Source organism: Sus scrofa, chromosome 7 (assembly GCF_054392235.1).
Source record: "Sus scrofa isolate SSC_HxYL_T2T_F1_AM1 chromosome 7, Sscrofa_HxYL_maternal_Yorkshire_Landrace_v2.0, whole genome shotgun sequence".
Taxonomy (NCBI): domain Eukaryota; kingdom Metazoa; phylum Chordata; class Mammalia; order Artiodactyla; family Suidae; genus Sus; species Sus scrofa.
Window position 1 is genome coordinate 89,929,638 of NC_139389.1, and position 21,345 is coordinate 89,950,982.

Below are 21,345 nucleotides of genomic sequence, written 5' to 3' on the forward strand. Positions count from 1 at the left end.
GCAAATCAAAACTACCATGAGATACCACCTCACACCAGTCAGAATGGCCATCATTCATAAGTCCACAAATAGCAAGTGCTAGAGGGGGTGTGGAGAAAAGGGAACCCTCCTGCATTGTTGGTGGGAATGTAAGCTGGTACAGCCACTATGGAGAACAGTTTGGAGATACCTTAGAAATCTATACAGAGAACTTCAATATGACCCCGCAATCCCACTCTTGGGCATCTATCCAGACAAAACTCTACTTAAAAGAGACACATGCACCCGCATGTTCAGTGCAGCCCTATTCACAATAACCAGGACATGGACACAACCCAAATGTCCATTGACAGATGACTGGATTTGGAAGAAGTGGTATATGTACACAATGGAATACTACTCAGCCATAAAAAAGAATGACATAATGCCATTTGCAGCAACATGGATGGAACTAGAGACTCTCATACTGAGTGAAATGAGTCAGAAAGACAAAGACAAATACCATATGATATCACTTATAATTGGAATCTAATATAGGGCACAAAAGAACCTTTCTATAGAAAAGAAAATCATGGACTTGGAAAATAGACTTGTGGCTGCCAGATGGGAGAGGGAGGGAGTGGGAGGGATCGGGGAGAGGGATGGAGTGGGAGGGATCGGGAGCTTGGGGTTATCAGACACAACTTAGAATAAATTTACAAGGAGATTGTGCTGAGTAGCATTGAGAACTATGTCTAGATACTCATGTTGTAACAGAACAAAGGGTGGGGGAAGAAATGTATACATGTAAGCATAACTTGATCCCCTTGCTGTACAGTGGGAAAAAAAAAAGAATTGAAATTTACTGATGTGTTCTTTTTGCAGGTGTAGGTGATTCAAATCTTGAGCCAGTCTCTGCTGAGGCAGCCTGTAAATCATTGGTCTCAGACCTCTCTGATACTCCCAGCTCTCATAAACTCTACATTAATAACCCCTGCTTCTCTGTTGGCATAGGAGCCTTCTCTACTGCCAAGCAAACCCATGATCCATGCCCCCAAGAAACAGCCCCTCAAATAGCTTTGGAAATGCTCTGTGTCAGCTGGTCAGCTTCCTGGGACCTTACTTCTGCCTACATTCTCCCTCCTTCATCTTACTATGCTGTTTTGCCTTGTATCCCAGTCTCCTACTTAGAACAAAAGCACATCAAGCAAGATCATATTGGCATAGTAGAAAGATTTATGGAGTTTTGTACTGCTAGTGATATTATAGATGAGTCCTAGGTAGGTAGAGAGGGAGGGAAACTGGAGAAATTTTCCACCAATTTGGACTGTCATTATTCCACAAAAATTAATTTGAGACCACTCATCATTCTGCTTCTTTTCTGGAAAATATGGTTTTCCCTTGTTTCTGAACAGGAGAAAACAAAATGCATCACTAAAACAAATACGACTCTAAATCAAGATAGAGACTTCACACCATGAGGCCTCCATGAAAACCAGGAGATCAGATTTATTATGTGTACACATAAAAGATAAAGCCAGGCTTCTTCAGAGAGATCCAGTAGGATTGTCTCAATGGCTTGTTATTGGTCTTTTGAATGACATCTGCCCCTCAGGTAAATATGCTCCTATTCAGGCAACTAAAAATAACTCACTCAATTCTTTTCTTTTATGTTTGTATCTGTTCTCCCATGATTTCTTAAGAAATCTATCCATGGAGGGTGGGGGGATGCGCTGGGGTTGTGGGGTGGAAATCCTATAAAATTGGATTGTGATGATTATTGTACAACTATAAATGTAATAAATTAAGAAATACAAAGAAGAAATATATCCAATAAAATACAGAATTTACTTGTATCCAGGCAACTAAGGAAAAATAAAGTTCAAAAGCATTCAAGGGAACCCCCTGCACTGTTGGTGGGAATGTAAACTGGTACAGCCAACTATGGAGAACAGTTTGGAGATACCTTAGAAATCTATACATAGAATTTCCATATGACCCCGCAATCCCACTCTTGGGCATCTATCCAGACAAAACTCTACTTAAAAGAGACACGTGCACCCGCATGTTCATTGCAGCCCTATTCACAATAGCCAGGACATGGAAACAACCCAAATGTCCATCAACAGATGATTGGATTCGGAAGAGGTGGCATATATACACAATGGAATACTACTCAGCCATAAAAAAAGGATGACATAATGCCATTTGCAGCAACATGGATGGAACTAGAGAATCTCATACTGAGTGAAATGAGCCAGAAAGACAAAGACAAATACCATATGATATCACTTATAACTGGAATCTAATATCCAGCACAAATGAACATCTCCTCAGAAAAGAAAATCATGGACTTGGAGAAGAGACTTGTGGTTGCCTGATGGGAGGGGGAGGGAGTGGGAGGGATCGGGAGCTTGGGCTTATCAGATACAACTTAGAATAGATTTACAAGGAGATCCTGCTGAATAGCATTGAGAACTTTGTCTAGATACTCATGTTGCAACAGAAGAAAGGGTGGGGGAAAAAATGTAATTGTAATGTATACATGTAAGGATAACCTGACCCCCTTGCTGTACAGTGGGAAAATTAAAAAAAATATTAAAAAAATAAAAATAAAAAAATAAAAAATAAACAAAAGCATTCAAGAAGACTTTCATCCCCAATAGACCAAAGTTTTGGAGCACAGGTAGACAGTCACAGGAAAACATTTACTGTAATTAAAAACACAAAAATGATTAATTTATTCTCCTGTTATGAACTATAAGAATTATCTTTAATTATCCAGTGTTTAGATTTATGTATTCAAGCTTCATTCATGGCACTATAGATATCACATCTGTTTGGAATGCATTTTCACACCCTCATCTTAGTCATTCCAAGCAATTCATGCCTGAGATTATCCACCCTAAATATGATTTTTTAAAATACATTCCAACATATTACCTTAAAACTTTCCCTCTTTTCCTCTATTTCATCACCAGACAATCATTTCAGTATTCCTCTCTTGGGGAAATCAATGTGACTAACAGATTTAGTCCCCAAGAGAAACTAATAATGGGCTGGGTATTGGCCATTTCTGCAGCAACAGTGGGTCACTCTCCTGTGCAGTTAATTAGGTTATTTCCCATTATGAAGAATATTGTATACAGCATTGTCTTTGGGGCAGGAGTGTTTATAGAAATGAAGAGTAAGCCTCCTGAACCACTCTTCTCCTAAAAATGTACATCCTGTGACTGAACAGGCAGGTAGGAAAGATGCTTTTAAATTACAAAATAGCCCCTGTCATGGGTTCTTCCCTCTCCCTATATCCTTCAACCCCCCTTCGATTTTTGCTCCTGTGTAAAATATTGTCAGAAGTTTCCTCTGTTCTGAAATATTTTGTCCTTTATTCTACACCATCTTTTGCCTATTATCAAATTTCAATCACTGAATTATTTTGTCTTATAAAAATTATTATACAACACATTTAATATTTTAAATTCTCCTTAATGTGAAGATTTAATATTTTACATTTCTCCTTAATGCGAAGATTTTTCAAGATTCATGTATTTCTGACTATTGTGCCTTCAAACTCATTTTAAAGTTCATTTTCCACTGTGTAAAGCAGATATCTGGGCTCACCTATTCTTACCCTATTTGAGGACCAAATTCTATTTTAAAGCAGAGGAAGGAAATCTCAGTCCTCAACCTCTAGGATTCTTGTGTTTTCCTCTCCTTTCCTATCATTTTCCTCTTGTTGTGATGGCTCTGGCCAATGCCTAGGCTGGGAGGCTATGCTCAGATTCAAAAAAGATTCTGGCCTTGTGCCAGCGGATGGTACAGAGGAGCTGATGGCTACAAGAGAACTGCTTAAGGACTGGCCAGGCTGTCTGAAGAAAAAGGAAAGTGGATTTGGAAGAGTAATATCCAATGAAAAAGAAAAGATAGTTCAGAAAGGAAAGGCTGATTTTATTTTAAATGAAAAGAGAACTCAGGGATGAATAAGGTTAGAGTGATCCTATCAAATATAAATAATTCTAGCTTTTTAATGACTTTTTCTATATGCAGGTATAGAACATTACTGAGAAAGACCATAAGACTGGAAGTCAGGCTGACCACTAGTGCGGGTTCTGTAAATGTATTGCTGTAAATACACTGGCTAGCCATTTAACATCACCGGGTTGTTCTCCATTTGTAGAATGAAGTCATTGGACACAGCAATGTCAAAGTTGTTTCCCACTGCTATGCAAACCTATAATTCTAATAATATTTTAATAAATATTTTATAAATACATATATAATCTAATACTTTTATAAATATTTTATAAATATATGATCTAATACTATTTTATAAATATTATATATATATATATACATATATATATATATATATATATATATATAAAATCTAATTTAAAGATGTGTCTCTCCAGGCACTGAATAATGGATAGATTTTAAATCTCCAACAGGAAAGATGGGAAATTCTACAGGGACTTGGCTTCTGAAAAGCTCCTGGGGTTTCACACAAGTCACCTGTGTTTCCTAAGAGAGCAGAGAAACCAAGTGTGTAGTCTTTTTCTTCAAGCAAGCTCATGGACAGGAGGACTTCCTCAACAACGGTACATACTAATTCCAGATGTTTATAGCAGAAAAGGTGGGACCTTTTTTACTTATCTAAATACTTGCATTTGTACATATGTAACTGGGTTATCATCAGGAAGCACAAGATTGTGGAAAGGTATTATGAAATTCAATTCCTCTACATATTTGTGAGGACTATATTTTGATTCTTATAGGGACAATTTAGTACTTATGTCTAGACAATTCATTCTTCAAATATTCCTTGAGCTTTTTCTATGTGTCAGCCTGTTTCTGTCAAGGGTTACAGTGCTGGACAAAGCAAAAAGAGTCCCTACACAATGTATGAAAAGCTATAAATGTTAGAACTAGGGAAAGTAAAATATTGACTGGAGGTTAAGGGATATTTTAGAGTGATTATTTCCTAATTTTTTAGAGGTTAGTCACCTGTCAGCTGAACCACCATGGCCAGCTACCCATTCCATTCTACCAAACCATAGCTACATAAATAGAGCACTCTTAAGTGTTCATAATGTATTGATATATGTTGACTTAAACCATGAGAGGCCACCTAAGCAAAGGTGTACAATGTTCCACCAGTGCCTCTTTTAATCATTTTATTCTTATTTTTCCTTTTGTATTCTTTTTAATTCCCTCCCCTGCCTCCCTTTTATTCTCCTGCTCCTTTTGAATCCATCTTCAGTCTTCCTCTTTCTTTAGGCTTAATCAGGACACTATAATTATTTAGCTATGTCCTCCTTTTAATAATATCTAAGAATCAAATTCTGACAGTTCATGAAAATGGCTGATTGGATGAGAAAAATGTTGAGTCCTTTAATTGCTCTGTTAGTCTTCAGTAATTATGAGTGAATCTTTGTTTTCAAACATTTTAATTAGCCAATCCCTAACTCTTCATGTTCTTTGATTTTTTTATCAAGAAATCTAACATGTGTACTGAAAAATATATTTCAAAATCTAGAGGATTTTCTTAAAGCTCTAAAAAATCAAAATCAACTATTGGTTTTCAAATTATGTATTATACAAACTGCTTACTTTTATGCCTTAATATTACAAAGAAAATTTTTCCTAATGTTATTATACATTTCTATTAACACTAATTGTAATAACTGTATCACTATATATATATGCATATTTATAACAGAATTAAACCTAATGTTTGACATTTAAATTGGTCAAAGTTTTACCAGCTGTAAAGTGTGATGAACATTTCACGCAAAAAAAAAAAAAATCTTTTCCTGAACAAAAAGAACCATAAGGAGTATTATTGTACCAGACAGTATTCAAGATTCTTGATACATGATTTCAAAATATTTTCTTTACCTTTGAAACAGTCTGTATTTTCTCCATCAATGTATGAAGGTGCCTATTTCAATGAGACTTTGTTGGTTTTTGATAAAAACAATTGTAAAATTTTTACTATTTAATAGGAAAATTATAGTATTATATTTCGTCTTATACACACACACACACACACACTTATATAGTGTACATTTCTGAATTCTCTCTTCCTATCATTTGTCCATTGTCTATTATCATTATTATTTATTATCACTATATATTAGGCCTTAGAGGTTTTATTAAATCATTTGAACTCTCTTTTTATACTATGAACACATCAACTTTTTGTCTTTCTATAGTGTTTCAAATTCAAGTATGATTTTTGTGGTGGTTTGGGGTAGACTGTTTTAAGCACATGCTGGAAACAGCTTTCAGAGGTATCTTTATTATTCTTCATTTCTATACCCATTTCTAACTTTAATTTAATTTTTCCTGATTATATTTTTAAAAGGTTGTCTATTTTTTATTTTTTAAACCACTTTATACTGGTCATATACACTCTTCCAACTTTCTGAAATTGAATATTTTTGTTTTAAATTACTTTTTACTTGAATTTTTTGAGTTTATGTTTTACATTCTTTTCAGACTCCATAAGCTGTCTGATTATTTCAAGCATTTGAATAAAAAGGAGAATTTAAAGCAATATATTGCCTCTGAGTGCAGTTTTGCTGTACTAAATGATTTATACCATAGGTTCACATTATTTTGTATATAGTCTATTATCAATTAAGTAAAAGTACAATTTTAAATTATCAACATTTAACATAACATTTTCAGTACCTCCAAACTGATTCCTTCTTTCTTTTGTTTCAGATCACTTGAGAGTCTTCCTTTCTTTACAATTCAATGGACCAAACAAATAGTTCTGTGGTAACTGAATTTGTGTTAGTGGGACTTACACAATCCTTAGGAATGCAGTTTTTACTTTTTCTCTTATTCTCTACATTTTATGTGGGAATTATCCTGGGAAACCTCTTTATTGTGTTCACAGTGATTTCCGATTCTCATTTACACTCCCCCATGTATATTCTGCTGGCCAACCTGTCACTCATCGACCTGGGCCTTTCGTCTACCACAGTTCCTAGGATGATCTCTGATCTTTTCAGTGATTGTAAGACCATTTCCTTCCACAACTGCATGATACAAATGTTCTTTATCCATGTTACAGGAGGAGTTGAGATGGTTCTGCTCATAGCCATAGCATATGACAGATACACAGCAATCTGCAAGCCTCTCCATTATCTAACTATAATGAATCCCCAAATGTGCATGCTTTTGGTAGTGGCTGCTTGGATAACTGGAGTGACTCATGCTGTCTTTCAGTTTGCCTTTGTCATAAATTTACCTTTCTGTGGACCTAATAATGTGGGGAGCTTTTACTGTGATTTTCCTCGGGTTATTAAACTTGCATGCATAGATAATTATGGACTAGAATTTGTGGTCACAGCCAACAGTGGCTTCCTATCTACGGGCACCTTCTTTCTCTTAGTTGTATCATACATCTTTATTCTGGTCACTGTCCGACAACATTCTTCAAAGGATTTATCCAAAGCGTTCTTCACTCTGTCAACTCACATCACTGTGGTGTTTTTGTTTTTCCTTCCTTGCATGTTTCTCTATGTGTGGCCTTTCCCTACTAAGTCATTGGATACATTTTTGGCCATTGTGGACTTTGCTGTCACCCCAGTTTTAAATCCTGCCATATACACTTTAAGGAACAGAGATATGAAAGTAGAAATGAGAAGGCTAAGTCGACAGGTCATAAGTTCTAGGGAGATGACATAACAGATTTCATTGATAAGAGCAAAAGACGAATGTCATGGTCCATCCCGACCCTCATGACCACTATGAACACTATAAAATGTGTACATTTTCATTATTGCCTTTGACAAGTCTGTGGAAAAGGAAGTATTGAATCAAGGAATTTAATTACATAGAGTTGCAGCAATTTTTGTTAATCATAAGAATAAAATGTTACATTTCTACCTAAACTACAAATCTAAATTGTAGTTACCACCAATGGCTACATTTGATTTTCACATGGATATTTTATATTTACAAATAAATGTATATATGTATATACATGTAATTTAACTTCAGTACCATCAACTGATAGTAAGTATAAATAGAAATTAATTAATATTTCTTATGGGAATTATGTGAATCCAATGGATAGAATATGGGTTTATATAAACCAGCAGACATTAAAATGGAGGAGGAAACAATGTCCATCCTAATTGTACTTTAAGTTAGACAAATAGGAAGATCAACACTATCACTATGTTAAAATCTTAAGAACTGTTTTCAGGATTTGATTGTTAATGTGTTTTGCACAATGTTATTTTTATAAATAGACTCTAAAACCTTCTATAAAGCAAAATTTGCCTATGTTCCATTTTTTCAATATTGTTCAAAATACTCCTTGATTCAGTCTTTAAAAAATCTACAATTTTAGGAGTTCCCGTCGTGGCTCAGTGGTTAATGAATCTGACTAGGAACCGTGAGGTTGTGGGTTCAATCCCTGGCCTTGCTCAGTGGGTTAAGGATCTGATATTGCTGTGAGCTGTGGTGTAGGTTGCAGACACGGCTTGGATCCTGCATTGCTGTGGCTCTGGTGTAGGCCAGCGGCTACAGTTCCAATTAGACCCCTAGCCTGGGAACCTCCATATACCATGGGAAGTGGCCCTAGAAAAGAAAAAAAAAAAAAATCTACAATTTTAGAAGTATTTGAAGGGATTTATTTCCTAGAGGAGGATAATCCAATCAGCTCTTATTTGATGTGCTCATTCTTAAACTAGGTGCTTAGGACAAAGAAGATGATTGACACCTTCCAGGTAAAATCTGGAAGATCTGTTGATTAAAGAGCATAACTGAGAGATTGCTTGGGTGTCTTTCTATGTCTAATTCAAGGGACATTAATTGTGGTAATTCACCTTAGTTTTAACCACTGTATGGTAATTGAAGCTGCTCAATAAAATGATAAGTGATCAGAAGTGGGACTTTCTGATTATTGGTCAAAGTATTTTTGCTATATTTTCTCCACAAATTCTTAGCTATCCCCTTTTTACAAAATCTAAAGCATTATTGTTTACTGTTTTAACATGTATGGATTTTAATTTCACAGCTTTATCTTGTTTTACTATGATTCTTTATCATTTACCTTTAAATTCAGTGAAGGCCATACAAATACCTATGTGAGCCCACAAGCTGTGACAATAGCCCTTAACTCAGAAAGGTTTTGTGTATTTCCTCATGGGAAAACTTGTGAGACTATAAGAGTTGATCTCAGTAGCTCAAGTTCAGGCTACTTCCAAGATCTCCTTGCCTGCCTCTGATCATGTTCATAAATGGCTCTAAATTAACCAAATGATTTACTAAGCAGGGCAATGTATATAGATTTTATTCTCTTTGAAATTTTACACTTCATGAGAAAGTTGGGAAAAAAAGGAAAATCAGCACATTTCTTTGCTCTGAAAATTGCTATAGTCTTTTCCAGTAATGAAGGAGGTAGGTGGAATGTGAAAGTGAAATATATTAGCAAAACTAACCAAGTCATAGATAGCATTTTATGGACAATGAGATGCTTCTATCAATAGCATGTGTATTTTCAGGAAAAATGGAACAATCATGAGGTTGGCTTAAATACTTAGAAGAGTTAATACGAATAATATTAACAAGGATAGTCCCTCTTGTGTTATACAACTTAGTGTTATACAAGCATTATAAGTATAAGGCTCTTCTCCAGATGGTCCTTTTTTTGGTGGTCCTTTTCCCCATATTTCTCCAAATCTGGTGTTCTCTTTTCTACGTTATTACCCTCCTTCCTACAACTGCAGTGAAACCTGGTTTGGGGGCTTTTCTTTCACATAAAGGTACAATTCCAACTCTTAGAAGTTTGTTTTTGTTTTTGTTTTGAGAGCTTTTCATACAATATACAAGGAACTAATTTTTAAAACAGGAAACCTAGAGGCCAGAGATTTTGAATGACATACCCAAGTTCACACAGTGGATTTTTGCTAGAACCTTCAAATCTCATGACTTCAATCTCAGTGAAATTTATAGCCTTAAGGTGTTTATCTTTAAAAAGGGGGAAAAGATGTTTAAGACAAACATATAGCAGTCTAATGGTTGACTTCCTAAGCTAAATCTAGTGTGCATGGAGAAGGTGTTTTTGGTTCAATTTTAGCTGACTGCTCCTGGTTGCTACCACCAATGTGTAAGATTTTGATTACACCAACGTGTAGGATTTATTCAATAAACCTAATGTGTAACTTAGAAGCAATACAATTCTTCTAATTATTTCTTAAATAATTTTTGAAGAGTCAGAGATAAGCTTAGAAAGGGGACCCTGTGCTTACGTAGCAAACGGTCCCACTCTGAGGACTCCACGTTATCATTTTATCCTCAGTAGCATATACTTAGGAAATGAGATGTCTTAACTAAGCAAGCAAGGAATTCCTTTTGCTAAAGAATACCATATCTGAATTCTTACTTGTTACCATGGTAGAAAATCACTTTGCTACAAATGAGAATCTTTTGGAAATTCATTATCCTTATTATATAACCTATAGAAAGAGAACTATCAAGTTTGTTCTCTTTAAATAAAATGAAATGGTTTCACATCAGTAGATATCCAGGTTCAATTCTAAATTGCATTCCTTGATTCTAAAGAAACATGCCCACCAACGAGGCATGTCAGAAATGGTCTCACAATAGGAATCCCATTCTCTTTATTGTTGATGATTACTATATTTATTACTGTGCTAATAAGCAGAGGGGGACTAAAATGAGTGTTTATGACTTGTTTTACTATTAGATTTCTTTTTATACTCAGAAATAAAGTCAGAATTGCTAAATATTTATAGGACGTTAAAAAGAGTAACATGGAGTTTTATATGGATATTTAACATGGATAGGGCTAAGAGATGGATAAGGAAGAAAAAATATAATATCCAAGGGCCATGGGATAACTAATTAGGTAAGTACTGAAGAGTAATAATACTACTCCCCCAAGAAATTTGATGAGTAACACTCTATTGCTTCTTCTCTCCCTGACACCCATCAATTTCCACTCCTCTCTTTTACGCTTTACTTGCCTTTTAACTCCTATACTTCATCCTACAAGTATTCTCGTGGCCATGCTTCTCCTTCAGGATACCAATCCATTTTCTACTTCACTTACTTCAAAACTTCTAGACGGAGTGAGTACTCACTTGCTCTCCTCAGTATACAAGGTAACAGCCTTCTCAGCTTATGTCCAACAACCACTTTTCAGGCTGTGACATAGCAGATATCAACTTATAAAGATATCCCAACAATATCTCTACATGTCATTATCATCACCCTTTACCTTCTTCAAATGTTATCCTTGTTTCTAAAAGTTCTCTGTATAGTACATATTGCCGTACTAGTTCTTCTTCTTATTATCAGAATTAAAGCCACGTCAATGCTCACAATCACTCAGAATAAACATACTGGCATTATCCTCTTGTTTAAATTCCCACTTCATGTTGAGACATGTCCTGATATTACTACCTTAATAATGGGTACTATGTATTAACTATTTACCATTTGTTAGAAGTATATTAAACAATTATTCATAATTCCCCCATAGTTCTTCAATGTCTACGTAATAATACACTAATCCTATAAGAGGCATTCCAGATTCCTTTTTCAATTTCATCTCCTATTAAAGCTCCTTCACGTTGCTCTCAAACATTTTCCTTCACTTTTTCTTCTTTTCCTTTTAACCTCTTTCTGTCATTTTTTAAATATAATTTTTGTTATATTTTTCACCTCTAATTCATTTTATTTTGACTTTATCTTCTAGGCATTTTCATATTGCCATTCTTAGCTATAAATTCTATCAGATATAAATTCTTATAACTTCTCTTTAGACTCCTCAGAAATTTAAACTTCCACAAACCTGAATCTCTACATCTATCTTAGCTCTTATGCTGCTATCCAAGCTTCTGACAGATTATGAAAAATATATTGGAATTGTGCCCCACATTCAATACTTATAGATTATTAGAATAGTAGGGAACAGAGGAATACAGGAAAGAGAAATCTTGCTATGATTGCTATTTATTAGAATACAAGTAAATTTTTAAATGACTGGAGGAGCCAGGGTTCTTCTATGAATCAGAAGTGATAAATTTTACTACCAATAATTATATAAATCTATGTGCAATTACTAAATAGCAAAAACTGCACAAAATACTTTATATTTACTACTTAATTTGAAATTCATAATAACCACAAGAAGGAGTATAATGGTATTCATGTTTTAAAAATGGTAAAAATAAGTATTAAAAAGGATGAATTCAAGATCCACAGATACATACATAACCCACAGACTGCAAGTACCTCCCTCAGCAAAACTGTGAATGAGGATTTGTTTTAATTTGATAGAAAAGTTTCCAATAACTGTACACAAAATTATGGTAATGGACAACTAAGCCACTAAAATACCTTCTCAAAAATGTATAGCATAAAAAGCCTTTGTAAATATGAATATCATACAATTTTGTATGTATTTAAGAGCTAAAATATGGTCCACAGAATATGAACTGTGATGAAGTTCAAGGAAAAAGGATATAAATGCAGGGTGATGATATAGACAAATCTGGTGGAGAGGGTAACATGAAGAAAATATTTTATGAGGCATAAGCCTAACATAAGTGGAAACACTATGACCTGGATAACTGGACTATAAACTGTATTCAGGGAATGAGTGTGGGATAAAATGCTGCATTTGGATGTGGAATGTGGGATAAAATGGTGTGCACTCTGAAAGCCTTTACATAACAAACCATAGAATGTCATTGTGAGTGTGAGCAGAATGACACAAAATGAGGCTTTGAATTTAAATGCAGTGATTCTGACTTCTTCTCACTCCCTTCTCTAAGGTAACTACAGAAACTATTTCCTGGCATGAATCAATAAGTGGAACAAATCACTCCATGGTGACTGAGTTCATTTTTCTGGGACTCTCCAATTCTCAGGAACTCCAGACTTTTCTATTTGTGTTCTTTTTGGTATTCTATGTAGGAATTGTATTTGGAAACCTTCTTATTGTCCTAACTGTGGCTTCTGATTCTCACCTTCACTCCCCCATGTATTTCCTGTTGGCCAACCTCTCACTCATTGATCTGTGCCTGTCTTCAGTCTCAGCCCCCAAGATGATTGCTGACTTTTTCAGTAAATGCAAGGTTATCTCTTTCAAGGGCTGCCTTGCTCAGATATTTCTCCTTCACTTCTTTGGTGGGAGTGAGCTGGTGACCCTTATAGCCATGGCCTTTGACAGATATGTGGCCATCTGTAAACCCCTTCGCTACACCACAATTATGTCTAGCAATGTATGTGTTGGCATTGTTGCTGCTGCATGGGGAACTGGCTTCCTCCACTCAGTGAGCCAGCTGGCCTTTGCAGTGAACTTACCTTTCTGTGGTCCCAATGAGGTTGATAGCTTTTACTGCGACCTTCCTAGGGTCATCAGGCTTGCTTGTACAGACACCTATAGGTTGGATATCATGGTCATTGCTAACAGTGGTGTGCTCACTGTGTGTTCTTTTGTTCTCCTAATCATCTCGTACACTGTCATCCTAGTGACCATCCAGCATCTCCCTTCACAGAAGTCATCCAAGGCCCTGTCTACTTTGACTGCTCATATCACAGTAGTTCTTTTGTTCTTTGGACCATGTATCTTCATTTATGCCTGGCCATTCCCCATTAAGTCATTAGATAAATTCCTTGCTGTGTTTTGTTCTGTGGTCACTCCTCTCTTAAACCCAATTATATACACACTGAGGAACAAAGACATGAAGACTGCAATGAAACGGCTCAGAAAATGGAATATGAACTCGAGGATAAAGCCTTAGATCTCCTATAACTGTTAAGACTAATCTAGGATAATGACACCATATATATTGAAGTGAGTAAATTACTTAGTAAATTTCATGAAAATTATACCTTCTATTTTCCTATTCCTTAGCAACTGTCGAAGCACATTCACATACACAGCCTCAATGTATTCTTTGATAATCCTGTAATCATTATTTTTTTTTTTCCTTTTATGGCCACATAACTTATGAAAGTTCCCAGGCCAGGCACTGAATATGAGCCATGGCTGTAGCAACGCTGGATACTTTGACCAACTGTGCTGGGTCCAGGATCAAACCTATGCCTCTGTAGCAACCTGAGCCATCACAGTTGGATTTTTAACCCATTGCACCACAGTGGGAATTCTGTAATTGTTCTATTTTTGAATTCAGATGCAGTTAATATTATACTTACAAAATATGATCTCACTAATTCTTAGAACAATGAAATGCATAAATATCTTAGTATTCCTATACTCCTGTGCCTTCCTGAATGTTTCTAAGGGTAATAGAAACTAGGTTAACTTATGATTGTTTCTTAAATTTGTATTTGGTTCATTTTCATTAAAAACATGATGGAAGCAACTGCAATAAACCTAACTCAAAAAAAAAAAAAAACACGCTTGGTAATAAGGAGATATATATGTCAACTTTTAAGAGGTTTAAAAAAGAAACTCCTCCCATTTATAACAGCCCCACTACTGTCACTGTAACAACCCATAATCCATGAATATATTATCAAGAGTGACAGGAAGAGTGAGTCTGCCAACATAAAATTTGCCTTGTAGGCAACATGACATCTTGCAGTATACAACAATAGCCCATAAGCATTAAAAAATATTTAGAGAGATTTGAGTCTCTCAACTTATTGGTACAAAATGTTTCATTTGGATCCATCCCTGTCATTTTTTATTGTTAGCTTTTATGAATATAAGCTTTGAAGTCAAAGAGATGTGTTCAACTCTACTTACACCTCAACTAATCATAACTTTAAGTACATTAGCTTTCCTAAGATTCAGTTTCTACATGTGGAGAAGAGAGATAATAATACTTATCTTATGAGGGATAATGAGATAATAGATTTTAATCAGATAAATAATGAATTTTATGGCATATTTTCAGGACTTAATAAATATAAGTACTATTATTACTATATAAAACCTATATATCAACAAGCAAGAGTTCTCGACTTTTATCCCAATGTTCTTGAGGAATATGACACAATAAAATATTAACAATTGTAATGGAAATCTGTATATTTATCTGCAAGTCTGAAGTGTGTAATCATGCAGTATATTCCACCATCCTAAGAAAACATGCCAAAAATTCGAGGTAGAAGTAGAAGAAAATACAGTTGAAAAAAGCTTGAAAAATGATGCTAATAAATAACTCTCCTCTCTAGATAGAATTACCCAACCAGGTTAAAACTGGAGATTAAATATTTTAAGTAAAAAACGAATATAATGTTTTAAGATGTGGCTTGAAGCAACAGATAAAGAGGATCAGAAAATAAGAGAGTTAAAACTGTTTACTGCAGGAGGAAAAAAGAACAACAACCCCATAAATAAGTTAAAAACACATAAGAAAATTAGTACATGAGATAATAAATCAGTGGGAAAAGGGCCTATTAATGTGTTGGTGGAATAACTGGATAGAAATACAGGAAAAGATATATAGTATCTATTCACTACACCATGTGCCAGGACAATTTCTAAGTGAATAAAAGAATAATTTTTAAAAACTATACATCTATTATAAGAAAATATAAGTTTATATCTTAGTTTATGAATGATAAACACTGATAATATTGAATACAAAAAATTAATATTTTAAATGCATGCTAAAACTGAGAAAGTAAAAAAGATGAAACAGATTCTAGAGGAATGATTTACAACTCACATCACAAAGAATAGAGCTATAGTTAAAAAAAAAACTTCTAAAAAGACACCAATGTACATAGAAAAATTGGAAAAATGTATGAATTTACAGTTCATATACAAGAAGATAAAAATAAAATTCAAATATAAAAAAATGTTTAATCTGTCATGTTAAGATATTATGAAGAGTAAAACTAAGCTGAAATAGCAGTTTTGACTTCTCAAGCATCAAATATCTGACATCAATATTAAAGAAGGCCTATTGGTTAAGTTGTACAGAAGGGGAGCTCACATGCATTATTTTATTTTTTATTTATTTATTTGTCTTTTTGTCTCTTTAGGGCTGCACCACGTGGCATATGGAGGTTCCCAGGCTAGGGGTTGAATCGGAGCTGTAGCCACTGGCCTATGACACAGCCACAGCAACGCAGGATCGGAGCCTCATCTGTGACCTACATCACAGCCCATAGCAATGCCAGATCCTTAACCCCTTGAGCGAGGCCAGGGATCAAACCCACGTCCTCATGGATGCTACTCGGGTTCCTTAACTGCTGAGCTAGGAGGGGAACTCCTCATAGGTATTATTTATGAGTATAAAAAATAATATAACATCACAGCAAGATAATATCCACAAATATTATAATATTACTAGCTTTTGACACAGAAATCCTAATTCTACCTTAAGGATACATTTGTGAAAATACCAAATAACCAAGGTACAAGGTTACTTGTTGAAGCATTGTTTTTAATAGCAAAAGAGCAGAAATTATTCAAATGACAATCAGTAAGAACTACCTAAATTAACTGCATAAATTATACACGGTAGAACATAAAGCAACTACTAAAATGTTGAAGAGTACCTCTAAATACTGCCCTGGAGGAATCTATATGGTATGTGTAAAGTGAAAACACTAAGGTGGGAAGAATGACACTAGCATGCTAATTTTTGTGTTAAAATTGATATACATATATTTAGACTTATATGTATATATAATTATAAATATATACATCATGAGAAACAAAAAAATTTTAAATGTTTTCTTAGAAGGAAGAAGGAAAGCAAGTAAGAGACAGGAATAAATGCTAAACTATTCTGAATATGTCCTATTTTGTACTTTTGACTTTGAAATCATGTATGTGTTCACATAATTTTAAATTAAATTAAAAGCAGCAATCTCTAAAAGTGCAGTTCAAACCAAAACAGTTGATTTAATGGTATCTGTGTGTGTGTCTGCATGCATTCTGGTGTGCGTGAGTTGTCTATAATATGGAAATAAAAAGATATTTCATGTCAAGCCACAAATAAAACTCAATTTTTGACTCAATTAATTTTTTTTTATTGTTACTTCCCAAATACAATTTTCTTTCTACTATACAGCATGGTGACCCAGTTATACATACATGTACACATTCTTTTTGTCACATTATCAGGCTCCATCATAAGTGACTAGACATACTTCCCAATGCTACACTGCAGGCTCCCATTGCTAATCCATTCCAAAGATAATAGTTTGTATCTATCAACCCCCAGCTCCCCATTCATTGCACTCCCACCCCCTCCCCCTTGGCAACCACAAGTCTATTCTCCAAGTCCATGATTTTCCTTTCTGTGGAAAGTTTGCTTTGTGCTGTATATTAGATTCCAGATATGTGATGTCAAATGCTATTTGTCTTTCTCTTTCTGACTTACTTCACTCAGGATGAGAGTCTCTAGTTCCATTCATGTTGCTGCAAATGGCATTATTTCATTCTCGTTTATGGACGAGTAGTATTCCATTGTGTATAGGTACCACATTATTCTAATCCAATCATCTGTCAATGGACATTTGGGTTGTTTCCGTGTCTTGACTATTGTGAATAGTGCTGCAATGAACATGCGGGTACATGGGCCTTTTTCAAGCAAAGTTTTGTCCAGATGTATGCCCAAGAGAGGAATTACTGTGTCATATGGTAGTCCTATGCATGGATATCTAGGGTACCTCCATACTGATCTCCATAGTGGTTGTACCAGCTTACATTCCCACCAACAGTGCAAGAGGGTTCCCTTTTCTCCGCAACCCCTCCAGCGTTTGTTATTTGAGGACTTATTAATGATGGCCATTCTGACTGGTGTGAGGTGCTATATCATGGTAGTTTTTGATTTGCATTTCTCTAATAATCAGGGATGTTGCACATTTTTTCATGTGCTTGTTGGCCATCTGTATATCTTCCTTGGAGAAATGTCTACTCAGGTCCTTTGCCCATTTTTCCATTGGGTTGTTGGCTTTTTTGCTGTTGAGCTGTATAAGTTGCTTGCATATTTTAGAGATTAGGCCCTTGTCTGTTGCATCATTTGAAACTATTCTCTCCCATTCTGTAAGTTGTCTTTTTGTTTTCTTTTTGGTTTTCTGGGCCATGCCAAAGCTTGTCAGTTTGATTGCGTCCCATTGGTTTATTTTCGCTTTTATTTCTGTGGCTTTGGAAGACTGACCTGGGAAAACATTTGTAAGGTTGATGTCAGAAAATGTTTTGCCTATGTTCTCTTCCAGGAGTTTGATGGTGTCTTGTCTTATACTTAAGTCTTTCAGCCATTTTGAGTTTATTTTGGTGCACGGTGTGAGGGTGTGTCCTAGTTTCATTGATTTGCATGCAGCTGTCCAGGTGTCCCAGCACCATTTGCTGAAAAGACTGTCTTTTTTTCCCGTTTTATGTTCTTGACTCCCTTGTCAAAGATTAATTGACCATAGCTGTCTGGGTTTATTTCTGGGTTCTCTCTTCTGTTCCATTGGTCTGTATGTCTGTTTTGGTACCAGTACCACACTGTCTTGATGACTGTGGCTTTGTAATATTGCCTGAAGTCTGGGAGAGTGATGCCTCCTGCTTGGTTTTGGTTCCTCAGAATTGCTTTGGCAATTCTGGATCTTCTGTGGTTCCATATAAATTTCTGGATGGTTTGTTCTAGTTCTGTGAAAACTGTCATGGGTAATTTGACAGGGATTGCATTGAATCTGTAGATCGCTTTGGGTAGTATGGCCATTTTTACAATATTAATCTTTCCAACACAGGAGCATGGAATATCTTTCCATTTCTTTACTTCTTCTTTAATTTCCTTGATTAATGTTGTATAGTTCTCAGCATATAAGGCCTTTACCTCCTTGGGCAGGTGTATTCCCAGGTGTTTGATTTTTGGGGGGTGTAATTTTAAAAGGTATTGTATTTCTGTACTCCTTTTCTAATATTTCATGGTTAGTGTACAGAAATGCAAGTGATTTCTGAATGTTAATCTTATATCCTGCTACTTTGCTGAATTTGTTGATCAGTTCAAGTAGTTTTGGGGTTGAGTCCTTAGGGTTTCCTGTGCACAGCATCATGTCATCTGCATACAGTGACAGTTTTACCTCTTCTCTTGCTATCTGGATGCCTTTTATTTCTTTTGTTTGTCTGATTGCTGTGGCTAGGACGTCCAGTACTATGTTGAATAACAGTGGTGAGAGTAGGCATCCTTTTCTTATTCCAGATTCTAGGGGGAAGGCTTTCTGCTTTTCTCCATTGAGTGTAATATCTGCTGTGGGTTTGTCATAAGTGGCTTTGATTATGTTAAGGTATGTTCCCTCTTTACCCACTTTGGTAAGAGTTTTGATCATGAAGGGATGTTGGACTTTGTCAAATGCTTTTTCTGCATCTATTGAGATGGTCCTGTGGTGTTTGACTTTTCTTTTGTTAATGTGGTGTATGACGTTGATTGATTTGCATATGTTGAACCGTCCTTGTGCACCTGGGATGAATCCCACCTGGTCATGGTGTATGATCTTTTTGATATGTTGTTGGATTTGGATGGCTAAAATGTTGTTGAGAATTTTTACATCAATATTCATCAAGGATATTGGCCAGAAGTTTTCTTTTTGGTGGTATCTTTGTCTGGTTTTGGAATTAGGGTGATGGTGCCATCATGGAATGTTTTTGGGAGTGTTCCTTCTTCTTCGACCTTTTGGAAATGTTCAAGGAGGATGGGTATAAGTTCTTCTTTGTATGTTTGTTAGAATTCACCTGTGAAGCCATCTGGTCCTGGATTCTTATTTGTAGGGAGTGTTTTTATGACATATTCAATTTAATTTCTAGGGATTAGTCTGTTCAGTTGATCTATTTCTTCTTGATTCAGTTTTGGCAGGCTATAAGTCTCTAGAAAGTTGTTCATTTCTTCTAGGTTGTCAAATTTGTTGGCATATAATTGTTCATAGTATTCCCTCATGGTTTTTTGCATTTATGCAGTATGCACTGTGCTTTCTTTTTCATTTCTGATTTTATTTGGCTTCTTTCTCTCCTCTTCTTGGTACGTCTAGCCAGAGGTTGTAATTAATTATGATGTTAATGTGGCAATTTGTCTAGTCCGCAATACATAGACATCTGCTTAAACACTAGTCTAAATCTTTCTGTGAAAGTATTTTCTAGATGAGGATAACGCTTAAATCAATTTAAGTGATTGTGAATAAAGACGACTACTCTTATAACTTGGGTTGGCTTATCCAGTTAACAGCCTTAAGAGAAAAATTACTGACACCTGAGGAATAGAGAATTCTTCTACCAAAGTGCCTTTAGACTCAAATTGCAACTTCAACACTTCCCTGGCTCCTCTAGTCTGCTGAATTTTACACTTGCCAGAATTATGTGAGCTAATTCCCTAAAATAAACACACATACACAGCAACACACACACACATGTTGATCTATTTTTTGGAGAACTTAGACTAATATGTAAACTCATCATACTTTGTCTATTTTCTATTTTATTGATTTCTTCTCTTATCTGTAATATTTATTTACTTCTGTTTATCTGGATTTGATTTTCTTGTCTTTTCTAGCTTCTGAAGTAAGAAATAGAATATTCATTTAAAAAGTTTTTTGTAATCACAACACTAAATCAAGAATTTCAGGAAATGCTTGAGTTGCATAACAAATGTTGACATATTTTAATTTTATGCTAATTAGGTTTAAAATACTTTCCAATCTTCTAAGTTCTTCCTTAAAAGTATTCAGAAATATGATGCTTAATTTTAAAATACTTGTTCTTATTTGCATATCTTTTGGTTGTTGATTTCTGATTTAATTATACTGTGATCAGAAAACCACTCTGAAGTGCAATACTTGAAGTTTTTTAGGTTAATTTTCTGACTTATTTTAGTGAACATTGCAGGTGCTATTGCAAAGAGTGTGAATTCTCCTGTTGGATATAACTGCCAAATACATCAAGTTGAAAGATGTCTCTGTTTAAATCATCTATGTTTTTTTCTGAATTTTGTTTACTTGTATCAATTACTAAAGATACTTTTTAAAATATCTAATTATACTGTGGTTCTGTCACATATATCACATGTAAATACATTATAAACCCCACAATAGGACATTACAATTTTTGCTTTACAGTGAGACATATTTTAAAGAAATTAAGAGAAAAATATATATAGTCTTTCATAATCACTCACATATTCACCATTTCTGTTGCTCTTCATTCCTTTCTAAAGATGTGTTTCCATTTGATATCACTTCCTTTTAATATAAAATCTCCTTTAGCATTTTTTATAGAGTTGATTTGCTGGCAATTAAAAAAATTCTTTTATGTCTGAGAATGACTTTAACTTCACCTTTATTTATAAAAGATATTATTGGCAGACATAAAATTACAAGGACAGCTATTTTTTATCTTTTCACCATTATGAAGTTACCTTGTGGCCTCTA

At 35.0% G+C, this 21,345-nt stretch overlaps 3 protein-coding genes across 7 annotated transcripts in view; 2 read left to right on the forward strand and 1 right to left on the reverse strand.

The window, feature by feature from the left end:
* Positions 1–21,345, reverse strand: part of LOC110261611 (uncharacterized) — a 310,291-nt gene that overhangs the window by 207,868 nt on the left and 81,078 nt on the right. The gene's annotated exons all lie outside the window — the stretch shown is intronic.
* LOC100152708 (olfactory receptor 4F6-like) lies at positions 6,721–7,659 on the forward strand. Its single transcript, XM_001927913.3, has one exon. It carries the CDS (start codon positions 6,721–6,723, stop codon positions 7,657–7,659), a length of 939 nt encoding a protein of 312 aa, XP_001927948.1.
* On the forward strand, positions 12,789–13,757 carry LOC100157950 (olfactory receptor 4F4-like). Its single transcript, XM_001927921.7, has one exon. The coding sequence runs from the start codon at positions 12,840–12,842 to the stop codon at positions 13,755–13,757; it is 918 nt and encodes a 305-aa protein (XP_001927956.4). The 5' UTR covers positions 12,789–12,839.